Source organism: Oryctolagus cuniculus, chromosome 6, assembly GCF_964237555.1.
Source record: "Oryctolagus cuniculus chromosome 6, mOryCun1.1, whole genome shotgun sequence".
In the NCBI taxonomy this organism is placed as follows: Eukaryota; Metazoa; Chordata; class Mammalia; order Lagomorpha; family Leporidae; genus Oryctolagus; species Oryctolagus cuniculus.
This window is the reverse complement of record NC_091437.1, coordinates 63469226-63494414: the sequence shown is the minus strand read 5'-3', so window position 1 is coordinate 63494414 and position 25189 is coordinate 63469226. Positions and strand designations below refer to the sequence as shown.

Here is a 25189-nt window from a genome sequence, read left to right as displayed (position 1 = left end):
CTGGGATAGTAGGTAGAAGATGGCCCAAGTCCTTGGGCCTCTGCACCCATATGGGAGACTCCGAAGAGGCTCCTGGTTTTGGACTGGCCCAGCTCTGGCTGTTGCGGCCATTTGGGGAGTGAACCAGTGGATGGAAGACCTCTGCCCCTGCCTCTCTGTAACTCTGCCTTTCAAATAATCTGTTTTTTTTTTGAAAGACACAAATGTTTAACATCAGAGGGTGGAAAGTGCAAGGGGATAAGAGGGGCGGGTGTTGGGCACAGAGGCTAAGTCCCCCCTCTTGGGGCACCCCACGCCCCTCATCAGGGTGCCTGGTTTGGCTCCATCTACTCTTCTGATTCAGCTCCCTGTTAATGCACATTCTGGGAGGCAGCAGTTGATGGTTAAAGTCCTTGGGTCCCTGTCACCTATGCGGGAGACCTGGATGGAATTCCGGGCTTCCGGCTTCAACCTGACCCAGCACTAGCTGTTTTGGACATTTTGGGGGTGAACCAGCAAATGGAATAAAAACTTTAAAAGCAGGGTAAAAGGACCAGTGTGTACTGTGAATTGCTGTTACAGATGGTGACCAGGGAAGACCCCTTAGAGCAGGCAGCATCTCAGCGGAGACTTGAGCAAACTGAAAGCAGCCAGAATGATCCGTGTAAAGGCCCTGAGGCCAGAACATCCTTGGCACATGGAGGAACAGTGAGGAGGCCACCTGGCTAGAGCAGAGTGAGCGAGCAATGGGCCCTGTTTACTACGGTTATATGAGTCTTCTTTATTTATTTGAAAGTCAGAGTTACACACAGAGAGAAGGAGAGGCAGAGAGAAAGAGAGAGAGAGAGGTCTTCCATCTGCTGGTCCACTCCCCAGATGACTGCAACGGCCAGAGCTGGGCCGACCCGAAGCCAGGAGCCAGGAGCCAGGAGCTTCTTCTGGGTCTCCCATGTGGGTGCAGGGGCCCAAGGACTTGGGCTATTGTCTACTGCTTTCCCAGGCCATAGCAGAGAGCTGGATCGGAAGTGGAGCAGCCAGGTCTGGAACCAGCGCCCATATCGGCTTTATCTGCTATGCCACAGCGTGGCCCCCAAGTTACATGAGTCTTAAGGCTTAGTTTTGAGCCTACTGGAATGCTAAAAGCTGAGTGTGAGTTCCCTTTAACAGTATCAGTTGAGCTGGTCCTTGGAGAAGGCCCCGGAGGGGACCAGGGTGAAAGCAGGGGCCCATTAGGAGACTGCTACAGGTCACCAGGAACAACCGGGGCCGCAGCGACCAGTGCGTGCCCCTCTAGGACTGGGGGCCGCGGAGGGGCGTGGGTTCAGGAGAGAATGTCTGTAAAGCGGAGGAGCGTGGGCGCCGGGCGCTCACCACGGTGCATGCGCTGCGCGTGGGGCCGGGCTCCGAGCTCCGGAGACCGGCGCGAGGCCGAGCCGAGGACGCCCTCCAGCTTCGTCCACTCAGGTTGTCCACGGCAAATGCAGCTGCACGGTCACTCCTCGTCCCTCTCATCCTTCCTCACCCCGACGCCCCCATACCGACCCTCTGGCAACCCCAATTGGGGAGCACTAGCGCCCCATTTTCCCGAGGACACGGCTAACGTCCAGTGGGGCCTGGCTTCGAAGGTCTCTCTCCCCTGCTGGCGGGAGGCGCAGGGGGCGGGGCGAGGCGTGGGCGGAGCAAAGTCCTCCCGACGCGGCGTCCCGCAGCCAGGCCCCGCCCAGGCCCTGCCCCGCTCAAGGAGAAGGGGCGGGCAGCGCCGTGTGCTCAGAGCCAGACGGGGCTTCGTGATTGGACAAGGCGGAAAGCTTGGGTGGGGCTCTCCCCCGGCAGAGCGACCGCCTGTGGGTGTGGACACGCGGAGGGCGTGGTCTCCCACTCCGCCCCCTTCCACAGGCTCAAAGCGGGCGGTGTCCGCGGGGGCGGGGCCAGAACGCGGTCTGCCGATCCGATTCCAGCGCGGCTCCTAGGAGCCCGCCGCGGAGCAGCGCCCCGGCGGGGCAGAGCAGGTACCGGCGGACGCGCGGGGCTCTTGGTCCGAACCAGGCGGGGGCCGGGGGCCTTCTGAAGACTACGGAGCGCACTGGGGGTCTTGGCCGGCGCTGGGCCTGCTCCTGCGGGTTCGGCCCCTGCCTCCGCCCCCGCCCCCGCCTTCCTGCGGCGAAGCCCGCTTGTGGCGGGGCCGGTTGGCGCCTGCGCCGCTGCATGGTGCCTGGGCTGGGGGCTGGAGGGAAACTGAGTCACGGCAGGGCGGGCACAGTCCTGTGCGGGAGGCACCAGCGTAGCTCCCCTTCCTGGCCACGTTTTGGGGTCCCCACTGCTCTCCGCTGGAGACTCGTCCCACTCCTGCCCCCAACCGCTCAGAGCGCCCAAGGGGTCCCGCCCCGGCTCCCAAAAGCCTCGACCTGCCCTGGAATGGCCAGGACGCGCTCCAGGCGCCTCGCGCCCGTACCCCTCCCCCTCGCGCGGAGCCCCCGTGGCTCCCTCCACTGCTCTCCGCGCAGTATCAGCTTACACGCCTTATATAGTCCGAGCAGGCTGCAGCCGCGGCCTGCCTGCCGGGACCTGGGGGCGGGGGAGCCGAGAGCCGGCCCCTGACTCACCCCGCTGCCCGAGGCTCCAGGCTGGCTTGGGGGGAAGCCGTGCCAAATTAGTCCCACCCGTGGATACCGAGAACTTTAAGCCTGGGAAAGGTTCACCCTCCCAGGCCCTGGGCGGGGGGCTGCCCTTGTCTGTTTTTTTTTTTTTTTTTGGAAGTGAGGTCTGCCAGCCAGCCTCACAGCCTAGCCTGGCCAGATACGTGCCCACCCGGGCCTGGGGTGCGCTCAGTGTCTGTCTTGCCTGCTTGGCACCTGTTCAAGGCTAGCGTCCGCAGCTGGGACGCTCACTTTCCCATTTCTCCTCTCAGGAGCCGACACCATGGACTCCTTCAAAGTACTGCTAGAGGGTCCAGCACCGTGGGGCTTCCGGCTGCAAGGGGGCAAGGACTTCAATGTGCCCCTCTCCATCTCCCGGGTAAGCCTGGTTGGGAGAGGGGCTCCGAATAGCGGCGGTGGGGTGGGAAGGTTGTCTTTGATTGCTCAGGTCTCCAGGGGGAATCTAAGCAGGAGGCCCAGGTGTCAGCAGGCCAGGAGGTGTCTGTCCAGGTCCAGAAAAGTGGTGGCTGCCTACTCCCAGGACCCCTGCCTAGGTAGACAGGGGAGTGGAGCCCCCAGACTCCCATATCTGTGCACTGTACCTGATGCCACTTCACCGAGCCTCTGCGGTCACCTCTGGGGGCCGAGCAGAAGGGAGAAGGCCCATTGGTGTGGGAGGGAGCTTGATGAATTCAGCAAGGATCTAAACTTGAGAACAGTGCTCGGGAGCCTGGCCCCAGGCAGAGCACCCTGTGGAATCTTACCACCGCCTCACTGCCACCTAGGGGATAGCAGCTGCCATCCTGTTTGTCCAAAGGAGGGAACTTGGAATGGTGGAGGGCTTGTCCACGGCAAAGCAGAGATTTGAAACTGGGCAAGGACAGCCTGCGGGTTTTACAGGTCCCCAAGTCAATGAGAGGACCTGTGTCTCCATCCAACTGGTCCTGGTTTAGGATGTAGTGGCCTTTGACCCTGAGCGAAGGTGTGGTGAGGCTAGGCTGTAGGGCTGGGACCCAAATTCCTGAGAGCCTGCCCTGGTGGGGCGGAGCTGGTGGCTGGCTCCTCCCCATGGCAGGGGGATTGCCTTATAAGCCCAAGAATGCAGCCCCAGGCTGGGATGGCCAACAGTGGCTGGAGTCTACCTAGCTGAAAAGGGCTGGCCTGTGCCTGGACCTCCGAGCCCCCTCCCCTGGTGGCCAGGCTGTGACTCCTGGGACCCAGAAAAGAAACCACCCGCCCAGAGCAGTGAGGCCAGCACTTGGGCCAGTCCCTCTCTCTCTCTCTCTCTCTGGCCTGGGGGTCAGGAGGGGGCGGGGACTTCCTGCCCCTACATCCGCCAGTGCAGGGAGGCCCACCCAGCCGCCTGGTGGGCAGACAGCTGTTGGCAGGAAGCCCAGGGCAAGCCCAGCCTGAGGGGCCTGAGTGTTGTCCAGGCACCAGGCAGTCTGAGAGAGGCCCAGGGCAGAGTCTGTTCGTGGCGGTTTGGCCTGGTGGCCGGGGCAGGCAGTGTTCTGCCCCCCGGTATCTTTCTGCAGAGTTTTGGGGCAGGCAGGTCCCTAACACACACACACACACACACACACACACACACACTCCACCCTGAAACCTACCCTGCATCCCCCTCCCTGGGAAAATGCCACCCCATGTGGCTGGGAGACTTGGTCGGACTGGTCTCCGCCTCACCTCTTTGCTGATGAGAGTGATCTTTCAGATGTGGCCTGCGGGGGGCACTGTGGGCCCAGGCTCCCCTGTCTGCCGCCCCAGCCCAGGGGTGGGACCAGCAGCTAAGCCCAGCCTTGGAGTTGGACCCAGGCCCTGGTGGTGGGTGGATGGAAGTGGTCTTTTTCAGCGTTGGGCCAGCCCCCTCCTCTTCTCCTGACCCCAGAATGAAGGGAGGCGGGAGGGGCGAGGGCTGGCTGTGGGCCCAGGCCTGGGAGATGAGGTAACGTCTGAGACTGGTGGGGGGAGGGGTTGGGCTGCCCAGTGGAGCCCTTGGGCTGACTCACGCCCCCCTCTCCTGTGTCCAGCCCCCTGGCTTTTCTCCTCCTTGTCTCTCTGGCCTTGCCCTGCCCCTGGCCTGAGCTGCTCCCTGCTTTTTTTTTTTTTTTTTTTTGCCAGCTGCCTTCCCCATCTCTTCTGCTTCCACTCCCCCCACTCCCACTCACCACCCGCCACCCCCTCAAACTTCCTGTCTTCCCAGTCCCAGGAAGGAAGTGGTCCCTGACCCTCATTCCTGCTCTGGGCCAGCTGATCCTGGCTTACTCCAAGGCCCCCGCCACACGCTCACCCGCACCTCCCAGTGTGGGGAGGGAGTGGCCGGGCCAGGTTCTACTGACTCACTGGTGACCGGGAGTAAGTCACTTCCCCTCGAGGGCATCACTTCCTCATCCCACTGTAAGAGACCTGACTGAACCAAAGGTGGACGGACATACAGGAGCCGGGTCCCAAAGCCAGCCGCCCAGGAGGGAGTCCTTCCAGGTGGACTGACCCCTCAGTACGCCCCATTCAGCAGAGATAGCCTAGAGTGGTAGAATCTTAGGGATAGGGTCACTTCCTGTCTCTGCCTCTTATCAGCTGGGTGACTTGAGGCAAATTGCTTAACCTCTCTGTTTTCCCGTGTGTAAACTGTATAATCGAAGACTCCTCCCCAAGCTTGTGGGAGAGTTCAGTATCTATGGCAATGCCAGGTGCTCATTAAATGCAGGCTGCTATCCTTGCTGGTTGGTCCTTGGCCAGTGAAGAAGGGACTGCCCGGGGCTGTCACACTTCTAACCGCACGCAAGCATGGAATTGAGCGGCAAGCCCAGCTCCCCTCCTCGTCCCAGTCTCTGTCCTCTCTCTAGAACAGCCCCACCCCAGGAGCTAGGAGCTTTCAGGGCCCCCTGTGGGCTCAGACCCATGGGCAGCCAGAGCCACCCTTGCTGTGTTGTGGGGTAGAGCTACAGGGCTTGGAGGGCCCCGTGGGGTCTGTCAGAGTCAGGTCTATCAGTGGCATTGGAAATACTCACCCTAGTTCCTTAAAACTGTTAGTGCCCCCCTGCCCTTGAGGTGGGGGCCAGGTGCTTCCCCCACAGCTGAGACTTTCATCAGGGGGGCCGGCCATTTCCATGGAGGCTTCAGCTCGTGCTGGTGGGATCGGGCCTCCCAGCCTGCTGGCATCCCCTGGTTTGCCACAGGAACCAGGAGTTCCCAACTCAGAGCCCACAGGGCTGGGCTGTAGTGGCAGTGGAGGCCTAGGGGTAATGCCCACTGATGGCCCAAGAAACCCAGGTCAGGCACTCCGGCCCTCGGGGCCCCAGTCCCCGCAGGTGGCCCCAGGACTGGGAGTTGGGAGGTGTCAGGGGGCAGGGACACGGTGGCACGAGGGCGGGCGGCTGTAGCCGAGAGGCCTTGGTTTCGGCCTGAGGTGGTTTGCCGATGTCCTAGCAGGTTCTGGACCCAAGGGGCAGGCCATGTGAGCAGGAGGCTGGAGAAGCTCCCTGGGCCTCCCGCAGCTCTCGCTTCCTGCGACCAAGGACAGTCCGGCCAACGACCGCCGGCCTCAGCCTGGGTCTCCGGGCTCTGACCCCTGCTCCCGCCCCACAGCTCACTCCCGGCGGCAAAGCAGCGCAGGCGGGCGTGGCCGTGGGTGACTGGGTGCTGAGCATCGACGGCGAGAACGCAGGCGGCCTCACGCACATTGAAGCCCAGAACAAGATCCGCGCTTGCGGGGAGCGCCTCAGCCTGGGCCTCAGCAGGTGTGCGGGTGTTGCCTGCCAGGCCAGCGGGCGGCAGCGGGTGCCGTCTGGGCCGCCCATCCGCCTGCCATCACCGCTTTCCCTTCTCCTCCAGGGCCCAGCCGGCTCAGAGCAAACCGCAGAAGGTGGGCGGCGGCCTGGGGACGTCTGGGCGTGGCGGGGGGAGGGCCCTGGTGGCTGGGTCGCCCGGGCTGACCCGTCCACCCCGTTGCAACCTCGGCACCCCGTCCTTGTGTGGGAGCAGGGGGCAGACACCAGAACCCGGGAGGGCAGGGGCTGGGGGACGGGGAGTTGGGCCCGGGGCTGCCGCACGGTCCGGCCCCACGCATGTGTGCCTGTCTGTCCGCCTGCCTGTGCTGCACCCGCGCGTTGCTCTGGGTTCTTCCCCCAGCCATGGGGGCTGACGTCATCGCTTCCCAGTGGACCTCCTTGAAACCCGAGTGACCCCCCTCTCGGTGGCCACCAGCCAGATATGTGGGGACGGGGCTGGAGCTGTGCTGTCTTCTCCAGGGGCGCCCCGCTCCCACCCGTGTCCCCCATCCCCGCCCGCCTTGCCCTGCCCTGCCCTGCCCGGCTCTGTCTCCGCCCAGGCCCTGGCCCCTGCCGCGGATCCCCCGCGGTACACCTTTGCACCCAGCGCCTCCCTCAACAAGACGGCCCGGCCCTTTGGGGCGCCCCCGCCCGCTGACAGCGCCCCGCAGCAGAATGGGTACGTCGGCCCCGCCTGCGCGCCCGTCCACCCACGCCTGCCAGCGGCCGCACACCTGCCCGCTGCGCGCTGCCGCTCCTGCACTGCGCGCTCCAGCCAGGCCGGAACCGTGCTGCAGCGACCCCTGGTGGCCGGGGCGGGGCTGCAGGCACCGGGCCCCTCCCAAGGGTGCGGCCGCTGCCCCTGCCCAGGCACTGCCCTCCTGGGGGGCTCTGGACGCGGTAGTGTGCCCTCCCCCACGCCGGCCGCCTGGGGTTGGGGTGGTGTTGGGCCAGCTGAGCCCCACTCGATGCCGCCTTGCCCAGGCTGTTCTGACCCCTCCCCATCTTTCTTCTCCCCCTGTGTCTGTCCCTTGGTTCCTTTATCTGTCCATCTGTCTATTTCTTCACAGGTGCAGACCCCTGACAAGTCAGTGAGCCCCCTCTGCCTGTCCCTCTCTTCCTTCCTTCCGGCACTCTGGGTGGTAGCCCCTCCCCACCCTGACTGCCCCCTGCCCTTTCGCCCACCCCCCCCACAGCCACTCCCCCCATCCTCCCCCTCCCCCACTCTCCCCCCACCGAAACTCCCCCCCTCCCCGGGAGGGGCTGCCCCCACCACGCCCACGACATGAAGTTCTGAGCCACCCCCTCCCCACAGACAGCCGCTCCGGCCGCTGGTCCCGGACGCCAGCAAACAGCGGCTGATGGAGGACACGGAAGACTGGCGGCCTCGGCCGGGGACAGGCCAGTCGCGCTCCTTCCGCATCCTCGCCCACCTCACGGGCACCGAGTTCAGTAAGTGCCAGTCTAGGGCAGGGCGGCTTTCTCGTGGCCCCAGCCCAGGGCTCTAAGCCGGAGGGGGGGTGACCCTGTGCTACTCTCGGTCACTGCCTGCCTCTGCCCTCTCAGTGCAAGACCCGGATGAGGAACACCTGAAGAAGTCGAGGTAAAAGGACAGGCACCAGCCCCGCCCCTTCCGCTGCGGCCACCAAGCTGTACCTGCTCCTGGTGCCCCCCCACACACCCACTTGATGCTGCCTTCTCCCTCCTTCCTCTGTCCTCGCTGCCGCCTGCCGCCTGTCCTTCCACTCCTTCTCCTTTTCTCTCTGTCCCCCAGGGAAAAGTATGTCCTGGAGCTGCAGAGCCCACGCTACACCCGTCTCCGGGACTGGCACCACCAGCGCTCTGCCCACGTGCTCAACGTGCAGTCGTAGCCTGGCCCTCTCTGGCCGGCTGCCCTCTCTGCCTCTCTCTCATCTCTCTCTCCCTCCTGCCCAGGGCGCCCCCTTGGTGCCTCCAGCTTTGCCTACCCCGCCCATCCCTCTCCTGCCGCTGGCCTGGCCCCGGCAGCCTGCCCAGCACAGGTCCGGCTCCGTCTGGCACTGCCTTCCCTCTTTGCCCTGCAGCCCTGCTGTCTGTCAGGTCTGCACTGCCCTGGGTGTGGAAATAAACGCTCTCAGCCCTGCTTCCTCTGCCTCTGACCTCCATCTTTGTGGGGCTGGTGGGCACGGGGGCAGGGGGGTGGGGGGCGGTTCAGAGCTGGCTCTTGGGGCTGAAGGGAAGTGGGAGCCCTGCTCTGCCTCCCCGCCCTGGACCACAGACCAGCTGGCTGGAACCTGGCTGGGAGACGCTGCCCCTCCCAGCCCTGCCCCAGAGGGACCTGGATCCAGCCCAGTAGCTCTCACGCACCCAGGCATCTCCTGTGGAGCCAGCAGGACCCAGGGTGGGGGTGGGGCCGTGACAGGAGCTTTGGCTAGGCGGGGCTTTGAATGGCAGATCTTACAGCCAGGTGCCCAGGACAGAAATCCCTGCCCCAGCCTCAACTACACCCCAGGAACCCTGGCCTGGTGAGAGAGAATGGGCTTGGGCCTGGGGAAGGGTGGGTAGCCCCTGGGGTTGTGGGGGTGGTGGGCTCTTCTCACCTGCCCCAGGCTTCACCCCCTGTCCTAAGGGGTCCCCGGGCACCTCTGTGGAGCCACTTTCCTTGGCCTTGGCAGGCCCTACCACCCCCAGCGCTACCAGCCGCCCACCCTGGGCCGTGGACCCTGCATTTGCTGAGCGCTACGCCCCGGACAAAACAAGCACGGTGCTGACCCGGCACAGCCAACCGGCCACGCCCACGCCTCTGCAGAACCGCACCTCCATCGTGCAGGCTGCTGCTGGAGGGGGCACCGGAGGGGGCGGTGGCAGCAATGGCAAGACTCCTGTGTGCCACCAGTGCCACAAGGTCATCCGGTGGGTGACCCTGTTCCTCTCCTGCCTTGACCTTTCCTGTCCCAAAGCCTGATCCTGGCCCAGCTGCCCACTCTTCTGGCTTCAGCAGCCACGGGAGCAAGATAAGATTCTAGTTCCCAGGGGGAGTGGGGGAGGGACCTGTCCTGGCTCCTCAGGTTCTCAGTCCCGCAGTCCATATCCCACACACACACCTCACTGGCATCAGCCACTAGCCAGCCGCATCTGGGGACGTGACCGCAGGTGCCAGTGTGGTCCCAAAGCTCACTGCTGTCCTGGCAGAGAAGGGCCAGCGAGGCAGCCACCTGTCTCTCCTTCCTGCTCGTTCAGTGGCGGCTCACCTCTGCCCTCAGAGCGCATGGCCAGTCAGTGTACCAGATTCTAGAACCTTCCTTCTTCTCAGCCCTGGCCTGCTCTTGACTCCCATCAGCTTGTAGGCAGAGACTCCGCAAAGCGCTTTGCCTTTCAAACACATGTTTAGTTGGGACCAGCAGGCCAAGGTGGGCAGGCAGGCCGGACAGGGTGGGCACGGGGGTGTCTGCCCATGTTATTGCTTGGCCCTCCGGGCTTTCCGCTCCCAGGGCACCAGCTCCTCAGGGTGGTCTCCTTAGGCTCAGGTCATCAGCCGCACCCAGGTCTCTTCTGTCATCAGTCAGCACAGGGCAACCACAGAGCTGGTCCCTTCACGCTTCGTCCCGCCTTGCCGTGGGACCTGGGGCAGGCCACTTCCGGTGCTTGTCTTTGCTGTCCTAGTTGGGAAATGGGGAAAATGAGGTTTGCTACCTGGTGCTTCCAGTGGGTGACCAGTAAGCCCGTGGGGCGCGTTCTCGTCCCACACTGCCTCTCACTGCCCTGCCCTCCCCCTCAGGGGCCGCTACCTGGTGGCGCTGGGCCATGCGTACCACCCCGAGGAGTTTGTGTGCAGCCAGTGTGGGAAGGTCCTGGAAGAGGGCGGCTTCTTTGAGGAAAAGGGTGCTATCTTCTGCCCGCCGTGCTACGACGTGCGCTATGCTCCCAGCTGTGCCAAGTGCAAGAAGAAGATTACAGGCGTGAGTGGGGCTGGTGGGCGGGCAGGGGTGGGCTAGGAAGGAAAGCACACCTGTTGGTGTGGAAAAAATGGTGAGCAGCCTGAGCCTCTGTGAGCCCTTTGGCTTCTTAACGGCCTAAGAAGTGGCCGCCCTTGACATTAGCTAGAATCTTCTTAACAAATGACCAAAATCCTCCTGGCTCAGACAAATCCCTGCAAAGCCCAGGGCGCCAGCTTCAGACCTGGCTGAATCTGGACACCAGTGTCAGAGGACTCTGTCTCTTGTTTTCATCTGCGTTCACTTCCTCTCCTGGAAGGCAGCAAAGATGGTGCCACAGTGTCCCCATGGGTGACACCGCCCCAGCTTAATTAGCACCACAGACTGAAAGACAGCACCTGAACCAAGCCCTGGGACTCTGATTGGCCAGGCCTGCGTTATGCCCATCCCTGGAGCTGAGGGTGAACCCCAGATAGAGAATGAGGGAGGAGTGGGTCCCTAAAATCAAGCCAGGAGAACATGACCTAAGAAGGAAGAGCCGGACAGGCCGGAAGCTGCTGCGGGGAGCAGTTGGGTTGCATTTGGCTGCGGTGACAGAAGGCTCCACTGCCGAGACTTGGACAGGGTTATTAGCTCAGGGAGGAGAATCCCAGGGAGGCCTCTAGGAACCTGTTTTCCCCACCTTTTTGTCTGAAATCCTTAGCATGTAGAGAACTTTGTTCAAGTCAATCATTCTAGCAGCTCAAGGTCGAGACCGACATTCTCATCCCAGGCAGGAAGTGGGGAGAGCAACTGGTGTTCCTTTAATGAGGTACTGCCTTTGGAAGAAAAACTGGAGTCTGGAGCTGTTACCCTAGGACTGCCCTGGGCCAGAGGGCCAAGGGATCGGGGTGAGCCTCCACCCTCAGGAAGGGAGGAAGGCAGCAGGGAAGGGGTTTGTGAAAAGTTTCTTTTATCATTATCTTTTTTTTTTAAGATCATCTATTAGAGAGAGAATCTTTCATCCACTGATGTAACTCCTCAAAGGGCAACAAGAGCCAGGGCTGTGCCAGGCAGGAGCCAGGAGCTCCATCCTGGTCTCCCACATGGGTGGCAGGGGCCCAAGCACTTGAGCCATCATCCAACATCTTCCCAAGTGCATTAGCAGGGAGCTGGAATGGAAGAAGGGGCAGCCAGGACTCAAACTGGCACTCAACATGGTGTACCAGCATCGCAGGTGGTGGCTTAGCCCACTGTGCCGTAACGAGGGCCCCTGTGAAAGGTGTTGGAGGCTGATCCACAACACCTGCTCCTCTAGTGCACGACTGGGAGATAACTAAGGGGCTTTATCTGCACAGGACTGGTGAGTAGCAAAGCCAGCAACGCAGGGCTCAAACACCGGTGATCCAAGATCTTTTTCCTCCTGTGGAGGCTGACAGAGCTCAGCCTGTCCCAGCTTCAGACTTGGACTTGAACTTGGACTTGGACATCAAGAGCTGACCTGGCTGGGCCCCTTGCTCGGGTCACATGGACAAGACAGAGTGCACACGAAGGGAGGGGTGGCAAGTGGAGGGCAGGTGTGTTGTTCTTGTACACGCATGGAAACAGAGGCCTGGGGAGGGCGGCAGCTGCCCCGGACAGCACAGGTAACGGTGCGGTGGGGAGGGAGCCAGGGGCAGCCCACGCCAGACCACCCCTCCCACCATGGGCTCTCTCTGCCTTCCACTTCCTCCTCCTTTCTGAACCAACAGGGAAAGCTGCCAGGGAGTTCTGTGATGGGGGTAATCTTGTTAGTGAGGTTACCTTGACCACGAAGAATAGGAAACTCGAAACAATGGCGGCTTATTTCTCAACTGAAAAGTCCAGAAGGGGATGGCCTGGCACAGGTGAGGTGGACCCAGGCTCCTGGATCCCCTTGCTTGGCCATTCTTGGCCTGTTTCCTTACCATTCAGAGTCCAAGGTGGCTCCTGAGCCCCAGCCAAAGTGTCTACATTGGAGCCAGTGGGATGTTGGGAGGGAAAAAAGGGACAGAGGCCCATGGTCCATCTGTCTCCGTCCCACTGGTCAGAGTTAAGTCATATAACCCCACTGAGCTGCAGAGGAGGCTGAGAAACATGGTAGAGAGGGGCCCAGCCAAAAAGATAATAAATAAAAAAATAAGAGTTCCCCCAGCAGGCAGGAAGAGAATGGACATTGTTGTAGCCAATGTCATAATAGCAGGTCCCTTGGTGAGGGTGCTTGCTCTGTGTGGGCATCCTGCTTCACCATCCCATGGGAACCCAGAAAGTTTGGTGACAAATGAGGGCCTTTTGCCCAAGTTCACAGTCATTTTCCTGCCAGCCTAGGCCTCACTCCGCGGAACTGTTCCAGAGAGAAGGGCAGGTTCCCAGGACCTTTCTCGAGCTGGGCATCTGGGTTTGCTTCCCCAGGTCGAGGCCATGCTGCAGGCTGACCACTCCTGCCCTCTGCCAGCCTTGCATACAACACCAGAGGGGCCCAAATGCCTGGCTGCCTCCTGGGTCCTGGGGTGCGCCTTGGTGGCCAAGCCAGGGCTTCTGACAGCCCCTAGAGGGCTCCCACCTCACCTTGCTGGGGGCAGGAATCACCACCAGCTGCTCCAGGAGGGGCTGTCAGGGCTCTCATGGCCCATCAGGTCCTGGGAACCTGTGCCCACCTGCATCCAGCGCTCAGAGCTGCACCTGCTCTCAGAGCACTGAGGTGGAGCGTGGTGGGAGCAACACAGGGGAGGCCGATTGTTTCAGCGGAGGTGGAGGAGAGCTGGGGGTTTTAGAAGGGATCTGGCACAGTCAGTCATCCAAGGACCCCTGTGAACTCAGGTGTGGGCACTCGCTGCAGCCCCCCATTCGTCCACACGGGCCTCTCTGTTTCACCAGTGAGCTCTGGTCTGTCTACTGCAGGGCCTTTGCACATGACTGATCTGACACTCAGATATCAGAAACACTCATCCCTGGCACTGGCACTCCCAGCCAGGCCAGGGCTCTGCACTCTGCTCACTGCACCCCAGTCCTTCATTCAGGTCTGAGTCCCCCGAGGCTGAAGGTAGGGCTGCCTGCAAAGAAAAGGTGATCAGCAAACACTTGAACAAGTAGATGGGCGTGGCCTTTAAGTGGAATGCACCTGGCCAAGGATCCCAGGAGGGATCCTTGTGTGTGTGTGTCTGTGTCTGTCTGGTAAGGCGACCCCTGGGGAGGGTGTGGGGGGAGGCGAGGGAGCAGGCGAGGGACTGATATCAGAGGTGCCATGTGCAGCTTCCTCCAGGGCAGGGTGGAAGACAGCTAGCGATGGAAGTGGGGGCTGCTGGGTCCTGAGTCAGGGCAGTAGGGGTAGCAGAGGCAGAGACTAGGATCCCCGGCAGGAGGGGAAGTGGACGTGGACAACAGGCCTACAGGTGCTTGATAACCAGGAGAAAGCTGCTTGCCCGCCCCAGCATCACCCCAGCTGCAGCTGCCTCTCCCAGCAACTTGCAGCCCAAGTTCCCTCACTTTGACCCCCCCACCCCGGCCCCGTCTGCCCCCTTGAGAAAGGGAAGACCAGGCAATTGAAGAGCCAGCCAGATGCAGCGCCAAACCCCTTGCTGTCATCATTGTTGCTGTGTGAACTGGGGTGAGGCATCCTCCTGGGCGAGTGAGATGCGATACACTAGAGGGCGCACGCGAGCTGAGCAGGAGCTTGGTGCCACCTCGCTCAGGTCGTGCTTGGCTGCACTGGGTCTTTTCTCATCAGTGGCCAACATTGAAAACTCCCTGACTGGTCTTTAACACATAGATTTCACTGGAGCCCTTCCTGGCATTCCTGAGTGAGCCAGCAGCACCTTCCTTAGAGGCAGGGCAGGTGTGCCCCATGACAAAGCCCCACCCAGCCCTGGCTCTGCAGGGCTCCACTGCAGCCACTGGAGCTGTGCCCCTGGCTTCAGACACAGGGCCCTTCCCACAACAGCCCTGCAAGGCTGGGATGGGGCTCCCAGTTCACAAAGGAAGCAAGCAGGTGGGAAGCGAGGGTAAGGCAGTTGGCCACATCTCCAGGTTGAGAAGCAAGGTCCGGCCAAAGCCACAGATCTCACACTGCCCACCCTGCCTCCTGCCTGCTCCAGCTCTGGCTGGCGAGGGCAGGGAGGGTCCCGGAGATGTGGAGCCCCACAAGCCTCTGCTTCCTCCAGCTTTAGTTGACCCCTAAACCCTTGCTGAGCTCCCACTGAGCGGTAGGTACTGTGGGCACAGAGCTGTTACCAAAACAGTCAGGGCTTCCTCCCTCAGCCTTCAGATCCAGGAAGTAGGAGGGGAGGGGAGAGGGGAGAGAGTCAGCAGGAGACACTAAGTAAGGGATGTGGCAGGAAGTTGGTACCGTGAGTGCTGGGGGGAAGGAGAGAGCAGAATAAGAATTCCTGGGGCTGCAGTGTGAGCGGCGAGAGGGCATTAACTGGAGTGCACCTTGTGGAGAAGGTGACATTGGGGCAGAAACTTGGAGGTGAGGGGTGAGCCTTGAGCTACCTGGAGCACAGCCCAGGACGGGTGCCTGGTACATCAGTGATCTGGCCAGAGGCCAGCGTGGCAGAATCAACAGGCAAGCAGGAGGAGGGAGGGAGCAGCCTCCAGCCCCTGCTCCAGACTTGGCTTTTATTCAGATTGGAAGCACTGCAGAGTTGGGGGATTTTCTGTGGGGTGGGGTGGGAGTGGCCTGGCCTGTCTTGAGCTGCTGGGGCTCACTGTGGGATGAGAATTGTCTGAGAGACCACGGTCCGAGCACAGGGGCCACTCTTACTTAGCTGGAGGTGGTCTGTGGGCCTTTGCATCTTGCAGCATGGGGCTGTGAGAAGCAGCCAGGAACTGGGTGTGCCTTGGGGTTGGAGAAGGAGAAGGGGGTTCGGCTTGAGCAGGTAGAAGGGTCCAGTTGCCATCAGCAGAGCTGGGGCAGCTGTAGGAGGGATGAGTCTGGGGGAGTTTTGGACATTTCATGTCTGCCAGATGCAGTGGACGTCCACGTGGAGACCTTAGGTTGGACTTGGAGGTGTGCACACAATACTTTGAGAAGGAAGAGGCGTGCCGGGGAGGGGCTGAGAGCCCCCTGAGTGACCGTGGCCCCCTTGCAGGAGATCATGCATGCCCTGAAGATGACCTGGCACGTGCACTGCTTCACCTGCACCGCCTGCAAGACGCCCATTCGGAACAGGGCCTTCTACATGGAGGAAGGGGCGCCCTACTGCGAGCGAGGTGTGGGGCTGGCCCTGCGAGGGGGAGAGGGGGACAAGGCACGGGGCAGGCACACACCCAGGCCCTTGGCCGCCTCGCCTCTGTCTTCAGATTATGAGAAGATGTTTGGCACCAAGTGCCGTGGCTGTGACTTCAAGATCGACGCCGGGGACCGCTTCCTGGAGGCCCTGGGCTTCAGCTGGCACGACACCTGCTTTGTTTGTGCGGTGAGAGCCCACCCCTGCCTCAGCCCCAGTCTCGCTCCCCTCCCCACCTCCACCTCCCCGCTGTGGGCCCAGTGAGAGGCTGGGGCGGTCCCTGCCACTGCTCCCTCTCCACTGACCGCGGCTCTGCTGCCTGCAGATATGTCAGATCAACCTGGAAGGAAAGACCTTCTACTCCAAGAAGGACAAGCCCCTGTGCAAGAGCCACGCCTTCTCTCACGTGTGAGCCCTCCAGCCCACCGCCACCTCCGTCCCACTCGGCCCAAGGCGTCTGGAGTCATCGCCTGGCGTTTCGGGGTAGGGCTGGCAGTGGCTGCCCCAAAGCCCAACTCCTAGCCTGAGCGTGGGGTGCCCTGGACCCTGTTCCATCCCCTCACCCCCCACACACACACTCCCTCCACCACAGTCACCGCTGCTGGCCACACCGGCCCCTGTTCACCTCCACTGCCACAATAAACCTGTGTCCAGCTGCAGCTCTGCCCTTTGCCTGGCGCTGGGTGGGAGTGATGGGACTTGATGCATACAAAGGGTTGGAGGTTCCAATAGTTTTCCAGTTTGCCCATCTCGGTGGCCCTTGGGAAGAGAACAGCTCAGGGAAGAGGTCCAGGGAGGGACCCACTAGCCATAGATGTGATGGCAGCTGCTGGCCTGGTGTGAAGTCTGGAGAAGAGTGACTGGGGCTGGGGTACAACGAGCAGCAGAGGAAGGCCCCTAGGTGCATCCAGTGCCCACCTTCATCACGCTTGAGAACTGGGACGGGAGAGGGTGGGGCCGAAGAGCACAGCCCCCAGGTCCCGGGAGGCTGCATGTCCAGGCGGGGAAGCTGGGTCAGACATCAGTGGTGTTGGAGAGGCAGGGCCTGAGGGCAGTGAGCGTGATGGACAGTGGGGAAAGACGGGAAATGTTGGAGCAGTGGCTGCAGAGGTCAGGGGCGAGGGCACGGCCTGGCAGAGGCAGATCTGGGCTGGGCAGAAGGCCAGCGCCTGGGACGTACCAGGTACCGCTCACAGCATCTCACAAAGTTGTCATGGCAACTCCTTTGTGGTGTCTGCAGTTTCTGTTTTTCAACCTGGACATTCTTGGCAGAACGAGAGAGAAAAACAAAAGATCTTCCACCTGCTGGTTCACTCCTCAAATGCCTGCAAACAGCTGAGGCTGGGCCAGGCTGAAGCCAGGAACCAGGAGCTCCATCTGGGTCTCTCGAAAGACTGGCAGGGGCCCAAGCATTTGAGCCATCACCTGCTGCCTCCCAGGATGCATTAGCAAGACGCTAGATTGGAAGCAGCGTAGTTGGTATAGGATGTGGGCACCTCAAAGGGCCACTTAACCTGCTGCACCAGCAGTCCCCACCCTAAAGTTACTGTTTAATTGTTTTTTAGTGGGAGGCATGCGAGCAAAGTTTAATAAAGAGGAAGAGTGAAGAGCACACCTGACAGACCAGGCGGGCATCTCAGCAACGAGCTGAGAGCCCAAGTTACTTGTCTTTAGGGTGCAACTCCGGCTGGGAGGAGACCTGACTAGTTATGCACAGCGGCCAGGCCTGAAGCTGTGGGCACTGTGCTAGGACTGGCAGGCACCGGGTGCTGTTCCCCAGCCAGTGCCTCACTGGGAAACGCTACTTCAGACTGCACCTCGAGGACTGGACATTTTGGTGGTGACCCTGCTGTCCCTGGGCCCCCCTGTTTCCCACTGATGCCCTCTGTCATCCTGGAAGGACTGTCATCTCTCTACCCAAGGCCTGTACTAGGAAGCCAGGACTACTGGCACACTTGTGGTCAGCCATCCTTTGTGGGGGTCTCTGGCATGGGGGGCTTTGGCACATCTACCAGGCACCTCAGCCATTCTTTGGACTGTTCCCCTTTAAGAGAAGAGCAGGGTCTCCATGGCCCCCTGGGGAGTAAGCAGAATATGCTGCTAGGGGTTTTCCTCTCTCGCCTGCCTGCTGGGAGAACGCTGCCTGGCATGTGGCCAGATGCCCAATACGTGGATGAGGTGCCTGTGGGATACGGAGGGGGCGCATCCAGGAAGCAGCGGAGGGATCAAGTCTGGATTCACTGATTTGCGACTGCATCTGGGACAGGCTCAGGATGACCAATACGACGAGGGTTGTAAGTGGTGCCCGGCAGGGCCTGGGAGTAGAGCAGGTGGGTCTGGCTTCCTTTCAATCTAGACATCCATCCGCGGCATAGTCAACACATGGTACCTTTCATTCCACAAGCAAATGCACTCCCCCCCTCTTGAACCGTGGAGCCCTCTCAGTCCACTCTCAGTTTCCATGGCTACAAGCTCACAAGAGCACAGGGGCGGCCGAGGCGGCGTGGCCTGAACCATGCCGCGTGGGAAGGCAGGGCAGCGTGGCGGGTCTGCCAGCCCGTCGGTGGCATCCGGAGGTTCAGATTTTTATGTGAGAGCTCAGTTTTCAACATTGGCAGCTGCACTCCTTTAAAAAAAAAAAAAAAAAAAAAAAAAAAAAAAAAAAAACAGATTTATTTGAAAGGCAGAGTTACAGAGAGGCAGAGACATAGAGATCTTCCATCTGATGGTTCACTCCCCAGATGATGCCAGCGCTGCAACGATCAGGAGCCAGGAGCTTCTTCCAGGTCTCCCATTTGGGGTGCAGGGGCCCAAGAACTTGAACCATTTTCTACTGCTTTCCCAGGCCATAGCAGAGAGCTGGATCGGAAGAGGAGCAGCCGGGACTAGAACCAGTGCCCAGTGCCCATATGGGATACTGGCACTGCAGGTGGCAGCTTTACCCACTACAGCATCGGCCCCTACACTCCATTTTTAAAAATCCTATTAAAACAATAATAGACACAGACCAAATCCAGTGAGAAGACGGCCGAGACCTCAGCATAGAGAAGGGACCAGAGACCCAGGCCCAGCCTCCCAGCGCTGGGCAGAGACCGCCAGCAGGCAAGCAGCCAGAAACAGAGAATGGCAGCCTCCATGGAGCGCCGGGCAGGGAAGCCGGGCAGGGCGAGAGTGCTTCGAGAAGCTGCCAGCAGTGTCACCCAGGCAGATAAGGCCAAGGAATCCCCGTGGTGTTGCATAACAAGGTGACAGTTGCCAGATCAGTTTATCGGAGAGCTGGGGCGGCTGCCAGGGTTAAAGAGACAAGAGAGGGAGGGGTGAGGAAGTGGACCGAGAGGGTGCAGACAGCTCTTGTAAGAGGTTTGGCTGGGGTGGGCCGGGAGGAGGCTGAGCGCTGCTGAGGGCTTGTGGCTGAAGATGGGAGGGGTTGAAGTGTCCCCAGAGTTGGGAGGGCAGTAGGGGACTGTTGAATCTTAGGAAGGAAGAGTGAATACTGGGCATTTCTCCAGAGGCCACCCCCACTATACTGGAAACAAAACAACTGCCCGTGTGTCATTTACACATCACTGTAACTCAAGAGTTTTTTTTAAAGCATTTTTAAAAGATTTGTGTTATTTATTAGAAAGACAGAGTGGCAGAGACAGATGGACACAGAGAGATGCTCCCTCCACTGGTTCACTCTCCCAGTGGCCACAACAGCCAGGACTGGGCCAGGCCAAAGCCAGGATCTGGGGGCTCCATCTGAGTCTCCCATGTAGGTAGCAGGGACCCAAGCACTTGGGCCATCCTCCACTGTTTTCCCAGGCATGTTAGCAGAGAGCTTGATCGGGAGTGCATGGGACTCAAAGCAGCACTCTGATATGAGATGTGGACATCCCGACTGATGGCTTAACCTGCTGCACCACAAGCCCACCCCGAGACAGATGCTGCTAAAGGCACGTTCCAAATGATGGAGCTGAGGCTCAGGAGGTAAGACTGGTCTGCGCAGGGGCCAGCACCTGCAGCACAGCGGGTTAAGCCATAGCACCTGCAACTCCAACATCCCAGGTGGGCACCAGCTCCTCCACTTCCAACCCAGCTCCCGGCTAATGCACCTGGGAAAGCAGCAGAAGATGCCCAAGTCCCTGGGCCTCTTCCACACATGTGGGAGATCTGGCTGGAGTTCCAGGCTCCTGGCTTCAGTGTGGCCCAGCCCTAGTTGTTGCAGCTGTTTGGGGAGTGAACCAGTGGATGGAAGAGTCCTTTTCTCTCTCTCTCTCTCGTAACTCTGCCTTTATAAATATATATATATTTAAAGATTTATTTTATTTACTTGAAACAATTACACAGAGAGGAGAGGCAGAGAGAGAGAGAGAGAGAGAGAGAGAGAGAGAGAGGTCTTTCATCCACTGGTTCACTCCCCCAATTGGCCACAACAGCCAGAGCTGTGCTGATCCAAAGCCAGTAGCCAGGAGCTGCTTCCAGGTCTCCCTCACAGGTGCAGGGGCTCAAGGACTTGGGCCATCTTCTACTGCTTTCCCAGGCCATAGCAGAGAGAGAGCTGGATTGGAAGTGGAGCAGCTGGGACTCGAACTGGCACCCTTATGGGATGCCGACACTACAGGCTGCAGCTTTTTTTTTTTTTTTTGACAGGCAGAGTGGACAGTGAGAGAGAGAGACAGAGAGAAAGGTCTTCCTTTGCCGTTGGTTCATCCTCCAATGGCCGCCGGCGCACCGCGCTGATCCGATGGCAGGAGCCAGGAGCCAGGTGCTTTTCCTGGTCTCCCATGGGGTGCAGGGCCCAAGCACCTGGGCCATCCTCCACTGCACTCCCTGGCCACAGCGGAGGGCTGGCCTGGAAGAGGGCAACGGGGACAGAATCCGGCACCCCGACCGGGACTAGAACCCGGTGTGCCGGCGCCGCTAGGCGGAGGATTAGCCTAGTGAGCCACGGCGCCGGCCCAGGCTGCAGCTTTACCCACTACACCACAGTACCAGCCCCAAATAAATATTTTTTAGAAAAGTGATCTGTACGGAGCCACCCAGCAGAAATGGCCTGGGTCTGCTTCTCCAAGGATCAAAGGCCATAAGAGCGGACTCCGGCCCAAGGGTTAAGACATCTGCATCCCACTTTGGAGGACCTGGGTTTGATTCCCAGCTCCTCTTCTGACCCCAGCTTTCTGCTAATGCAGACCCTAGGAGGCAGCATCGATGGCTCAAGTACTTCGGTTTTTGCCACCCATGTGGGAGACCTGGATTGCATTTCTGTCTCCTGCCTTCAGCTGTGGTCTTGTTCCAGCTGCTGTCTGTCTGTCCCTCCCCTCCCTGGTTCTGCCTCTCAAGTGTGTAAATCAAAGTGAAGGAAAAAAGAAAATGGCCAAGGCATTCCTCACCAAACCAGCCAGCCCGTTGCATGCCCCACCACCATCCGTTGCTACCGCAGAGCTGCAAAGATCACAGTGTTCCAAAGCTGGGTGCAGGTGGAGGCCACAGGGACTGGGAAGTGAATGTCTTTGTGCCAGGCAGGGGAGCCCATTAGCACCCTCGGAGAGTGCAGTGTCCCCAGCCGAGGGGGCAGAGCCTGTGGCAGGGGGCTGAGTGGGCAACCAAAGAGGCAGCAGGCAAAGGAGGGACGTTCCCAGCTCCAAGCAGCTGGAGCTCACTGGGAGTCAGCAGGGAGAGAGGCGGTGAAGGGCGAGGGACTGTTGCGCCAGAACTGATGATTCTGTCACTGCCTCCTCAGTACTGGGCCCCACATGGCCTCGGTACGCGCATAAGGCACGCACCCTCCTAGCCCGGGCTGAAGCCCTAGGCTGACGGGCCTGGCTGCAGGTCATCCCAGGAGAAGCACACAGACCGGGGACTTGGGCTGGGGTTGGCTCCAAGCCAAAGCCACCCCTGAGAAGGGAGGAAGGGCCCCTCCCCAGATGGGGCCTGATGGGGAGGGGGCCAGGGGCAAGGGTCAGGGTTCTGGAGTCACAGTGGGGCATGGAGCCTGCCAGCACACAGAGGTCGCTTCACAAGTGTCCTCCCTCAGGACTTGGACAGTAGCAGGTGGACTCAGGTTCCACCCATGTCTTTGTCACAATGACCACTACTTGAAGCCATCGCCTGTGACACCTGCATCCCAAATGGGAATGCCAGTTCCAGTGCTTGCTGGCTGCCACTAGCTCCCTGCTAGTGCTCCTGGGAAGGCAGAAGATGGCACAAATACCTGCGTCCCTGTCATTCATATGGGAGCCCTGGATGGAGTTCCTGGGTCTTGGCTCAATCCAGCCATTGCAGCTATTCAGGGAGCGATCCAGCAGATGGAAGATGTGTGTGTGTGCGTTCGTTACCACTACCTGGGGACCAGGCAGATTCCGAAAGACTGTTGCTGCCATTCAAACCAGTTTAAGCAAAACCCCAGATGATGGAACTGAAATGGTGAATGGCTTCAGACACGGCTGGCACCAGGAACCCAAGGACATCACAGGCAGTGGCACACTCCCCATCTCTCATTCTGCTGTTCTCAGCACTGGCCTTGGTCTCAGAAGAGGAGCCCCAGAGGCAGCCTCCAGCTGCCCCAGGCTCCAGCAAAAGTCCCCTGGGCCAATGCCATGGATTGACTTAGCTCGCACGTCACAGGGTCGGAGCCACCAGGTTTGGATCCTGTAGCAGAACAACAGCATGAAGCTGGGGGGGTGTGGGGGCGGGAGCCCGGATGCTGAGCAGGCAGACCACAGGTGTCCCTCCACGCTTGGGACACCTGCTCCTGACCCCTGTCCTGGCACCCCTGAGAACTGCTTATCACCAAGCTCCAGGCTGGACCTGGCCTCTGGATGTAGAAGTAAGGGTGCTAAAGTGACACAGCTCCCCATCCGCCTTGGTGCCTCCATGCAGGGTGGTGCCCCTCCCTGAGCCTTGGTTCCCCTCTGCCAAATGGTGATGACAACCAGCCGGGCCACCCACTGTGCACACCCTTTTGGGACACTTTATTTATTTATTTATTTATTTGAAAGGCGGCATTACAGAGGCAGTGGCAGAGAGAGAGAGAGAGAGCGAGGTCTTCCATCCACTGGTTCACTCCCCAAATGGCCACAATGACCAGAGCTGTGCTGATCCAAAGCCAGGAGCCTGGAGCTTCCTCCAGGTCTCCCATGGGGGTGCAGGGGACCAAAGACCTGGGCCATCTTCTGCTGCTTTCCCAGGCCATAGCAGGGAGCTGGACTGGAAGTGGAGCAGCCAGGACTTGCACCAGCGCCCTACACGGGGTGCCAGGACTGCAGGCGGCAGCCCCTCAGCCCCTTGGGACACTTTTTAAAAAATCCTTAAACTGACCCTGTGAGGTGGGTTCCCTCACTGCCCCATATCAGAGCTGATGCTGAGTGAGGCTAAGTTCTCATTGTCAGCAAAGCTGGCAGTGCTGCACCAGGGCCACCGCAGAGCCGGCCCTGGGGCCCAGGGCTCCTGCCCTAGGGAAGTGCTGGGCGCTGTGCAGGAGGAGGTGGCACTTGGGAAGGTGTGCCTGGGAGGCTCCTGCAGAGCAGGGGGAGGCCAGCGAAGGCTCCACCAGCCAGCTCTTGCCACCCTCACCTTAACACCTTTTCTGAGAGTGTGAGGGGGTGCACAGAACAGGAAGTGGGGGTGGAGGGTGGGGTGGGGCTTCTTCTCCCAAGCCTCCCTGCAGTGGCAGTTACCCTTTGCCCCAGGTTCTCAAAAGGAAATGCAGAGGAGGGAGGTGTTTCTGCCAAGGTCACCCAACCAGGGACCTTTCTCCACTTTTCCAAGCTGGGGGCCCAGGAGCCCCGGGCTGGGGCTTGTAGCAGCGTGTAGGGCGGGCAGCACAGTCCTGGGGGACTTGCATGCAGAGATTGGCATGTCAGCACGTTGAAGGGTGATTACGGCTGGGGAGTGGCAGACATCAGGGCTGGGGGGAGGCCCTCCAGGGAGGCAGCCACCTGCCACCTCGCACCCAGAGCCTGGATGTGTGAGTGTGTATGGGGCGGGGCGGAGGGGGGGGGTGGGCAGCCAGTGGCCTACAGGAAGCGTTCTCAAAGGCTAAGTGACAAATGGCTCCCATTCCCACTGCTCAAGGAACCTGAGGACCACGAGAGGGCCACTCTATTTGTCAGTACAGGGGTCACTCTGACCACTGCAGTGCCAAGGAAAATAGGGGATGGGGAGACCGTGCACAGGTGTTTGATTGCAGTCTATGAGCCACAGGGGAAAGATTGTATGGAAGTATGGAGAGAGAGTGAGGGGTCCGGAGCAGTGGGCTCCACAGCCCCAGAGCAGGAGACCCTCTTGCATCCTGCAAATACCGACTGCTGGGAGCAAGGTCCTTGGGAGCTCGCTCTGCGCTACCTTTGCAATTTTTTGCTGTAAACCTGAAACCACTCTGAAATAGAAAGTTTATCCCAAAATAGCGAAGGCAAGAGGTGAGAGAGTAGGTGTGGCTGAAGAGAGATGTAGGTGGCTCGTGGGGAGGCAGGAGTTTGAGGAAGGGAGAGCTGGCAGGCACTTAGGGGGTTTTGAGATGTGAAACTGGAAGAGCAGGAGGCTGGGGAGGGAGCCGGGGTTGGCCACACGGTGGGTGGAGCTGTGAGCTGGGACAAGTCAAAGGGAGCAGGCAGAGGCTGAGGCCAGAGAGCAGATGCCCGGCCATCTGCCTCCCCTCCCAGGCACCCCCAGGCCCTGCAACAGGGCGTGTCCTCCCCCCCCAACCTGGGGCGGGGGGAAGGAGGCTGCCACTGCTGCTGCTCTCTCCCTGTGGCTCCTCACCCCTTCCCTTCCTGCCCTTTGTCACTCAGTCGGTCCCTTACTGATTCCCAATGCACCCCTTCTGGCCAGCAGGCCAGGGGCTCAGGGGCTGGATCTCCGTGGGGGCCACAGAGACACTGCCAGGTCCAGGGGCTCCGGGGCGTTGGTGGGCACTGAGTGCTCCTGAGGCAGGGGTCTGGGAATGTTTGCAGTTGTGAAAGGGTCCTCTCCACCCCAGGATGCTGGGAACCACTGCTGGAGCAAAGTGCCCACTCTGCTTTCTCCTGGCACAGCCGGTTACCCAGCTCAGAACTGAGAGGCCCTGTAGGAGCCAATGTCCTCCTCCACCCCCGGCCCCCAACTGCACCAGATGGAGGTGCCCGGGTTCTGCCTCCCCTGGGGAGATGGGGCTGGGGGGCTTCCTGATGGTGGGACAGGATTCTAAGGGCTTGGAGGGTCCCAGGGGCCCACTCCAGCAGGGAGTTGCCATGCCCCGGGAGGCCCTGGCTCTGGCAGCTCCTCCCCAGCCCCTTGTCTTTCCCCTGCTTCGGGAATAAAGGTGCCGGCAGACAGGCCCTCAAGTTTCCCTGGAGGAGCCCTGTCCTGGGAGTCTGGGGTTAGATGCTGCTTCTGGGAACTCCCCCTGGGATTCCTCTGGGAGCTGTGAGGCTGGGGAGGGAAGCAAGGGATTTCCTAGCCAGGCCCCATCCGGGAAGGCACAGCTGTGAGTGGATGGTGGCATTACCAGCTGGGGTGGCCTGAAATGACATGGGCACGGAGCAGGGGTGGAGGGATCTGCTTAGGCACTGGGATCAGGATGGGAATAGGACAGGCTAGTCTGCAGGGATGCAGCCAGGGATGGGTAGGTGCACAGGTGTACAGGGAGTGCACGGAACATGGGCTTGGGGATGGGGTGGGGGTCGGGGGTAGGGGGGAAGATGTGGGGC

The 25189-nt window shown here is 60.5% G+C and overlaps 1 protein-coding gene across 12 annotated transcripts; it reads left to right on the top strand.

Annotated features, from left to right (window-relative positions):
• The first annotated feature begins 1834 nt into the window (after window positions 1-1834).
• Window positions 1835-16180, top strand: PDLIM7 (PDZ and LIM domain 7). Of its 12 annotated transcripts, XM_070076460.1 has the most exons (14): window positions 1835-1988; window positions 2888-2994; window positions 6201-6352; window positions 6447-6477; window positions 6943-7061; window positions 7453-7473; window positions 7698-7834; window positions 7949-7985; window positions 8825-8886; window positions 9037-9274; window positions 10140-10320; window positions 15384-15504; window positions 15595-15710; window positions 15847-16180. In XM_070076460.1, the coding sequence occupies exons 2-14, from the start codon at window positions 2899-2901 to the stop codon at window positions 15931-15933; spliced, it is 1398 nt and encodes a 465-aa protein (XP_069932561.1). In that variant the 5' UTR covers window positions 1835-1988; window positions 2888-2898; the 3' UTR covers window positions 15934-16180. The 12 variants fall into 12 exon arrangements, with proteins under 12 accessions (XP_069932561.1, XP_051699616.1, XP_051699613.1 ...); XM_051843656.2 differs by lacking the exon at window positions 6943-7061 and having other exon boundaries at window positions 7453-7469; XM_051843653.2 differs by lacking the exon at window positions 7453-7473.
• Window positions 16181-25189: the final 9009 nt, after the last annotated feature.

Coding starts and splice junctions, on each gene's coding strand:
- PDLIM7 (XM_070076460.1), top strand. CDS start 2,899: ATGGACTCCTTCAAAGTACTGCTAGAGGGTCCAGCACCGTGGGGCTTC. Junction 2,995..6,200: donor TGCCCCTCTCCATCTCCCGG/GTAAGCCTGGTT, acceptor CCCGCCCCACAG/CTCACTCCCGGCGGCAAAGC. Junction 15,505..15,594: donor GGCGCCCTACTGCGAGCGAG/GTGTGGGGCTGG, acceptor CTCTGTCTTCAG/ATTATGAGAAGATGTTTGGC.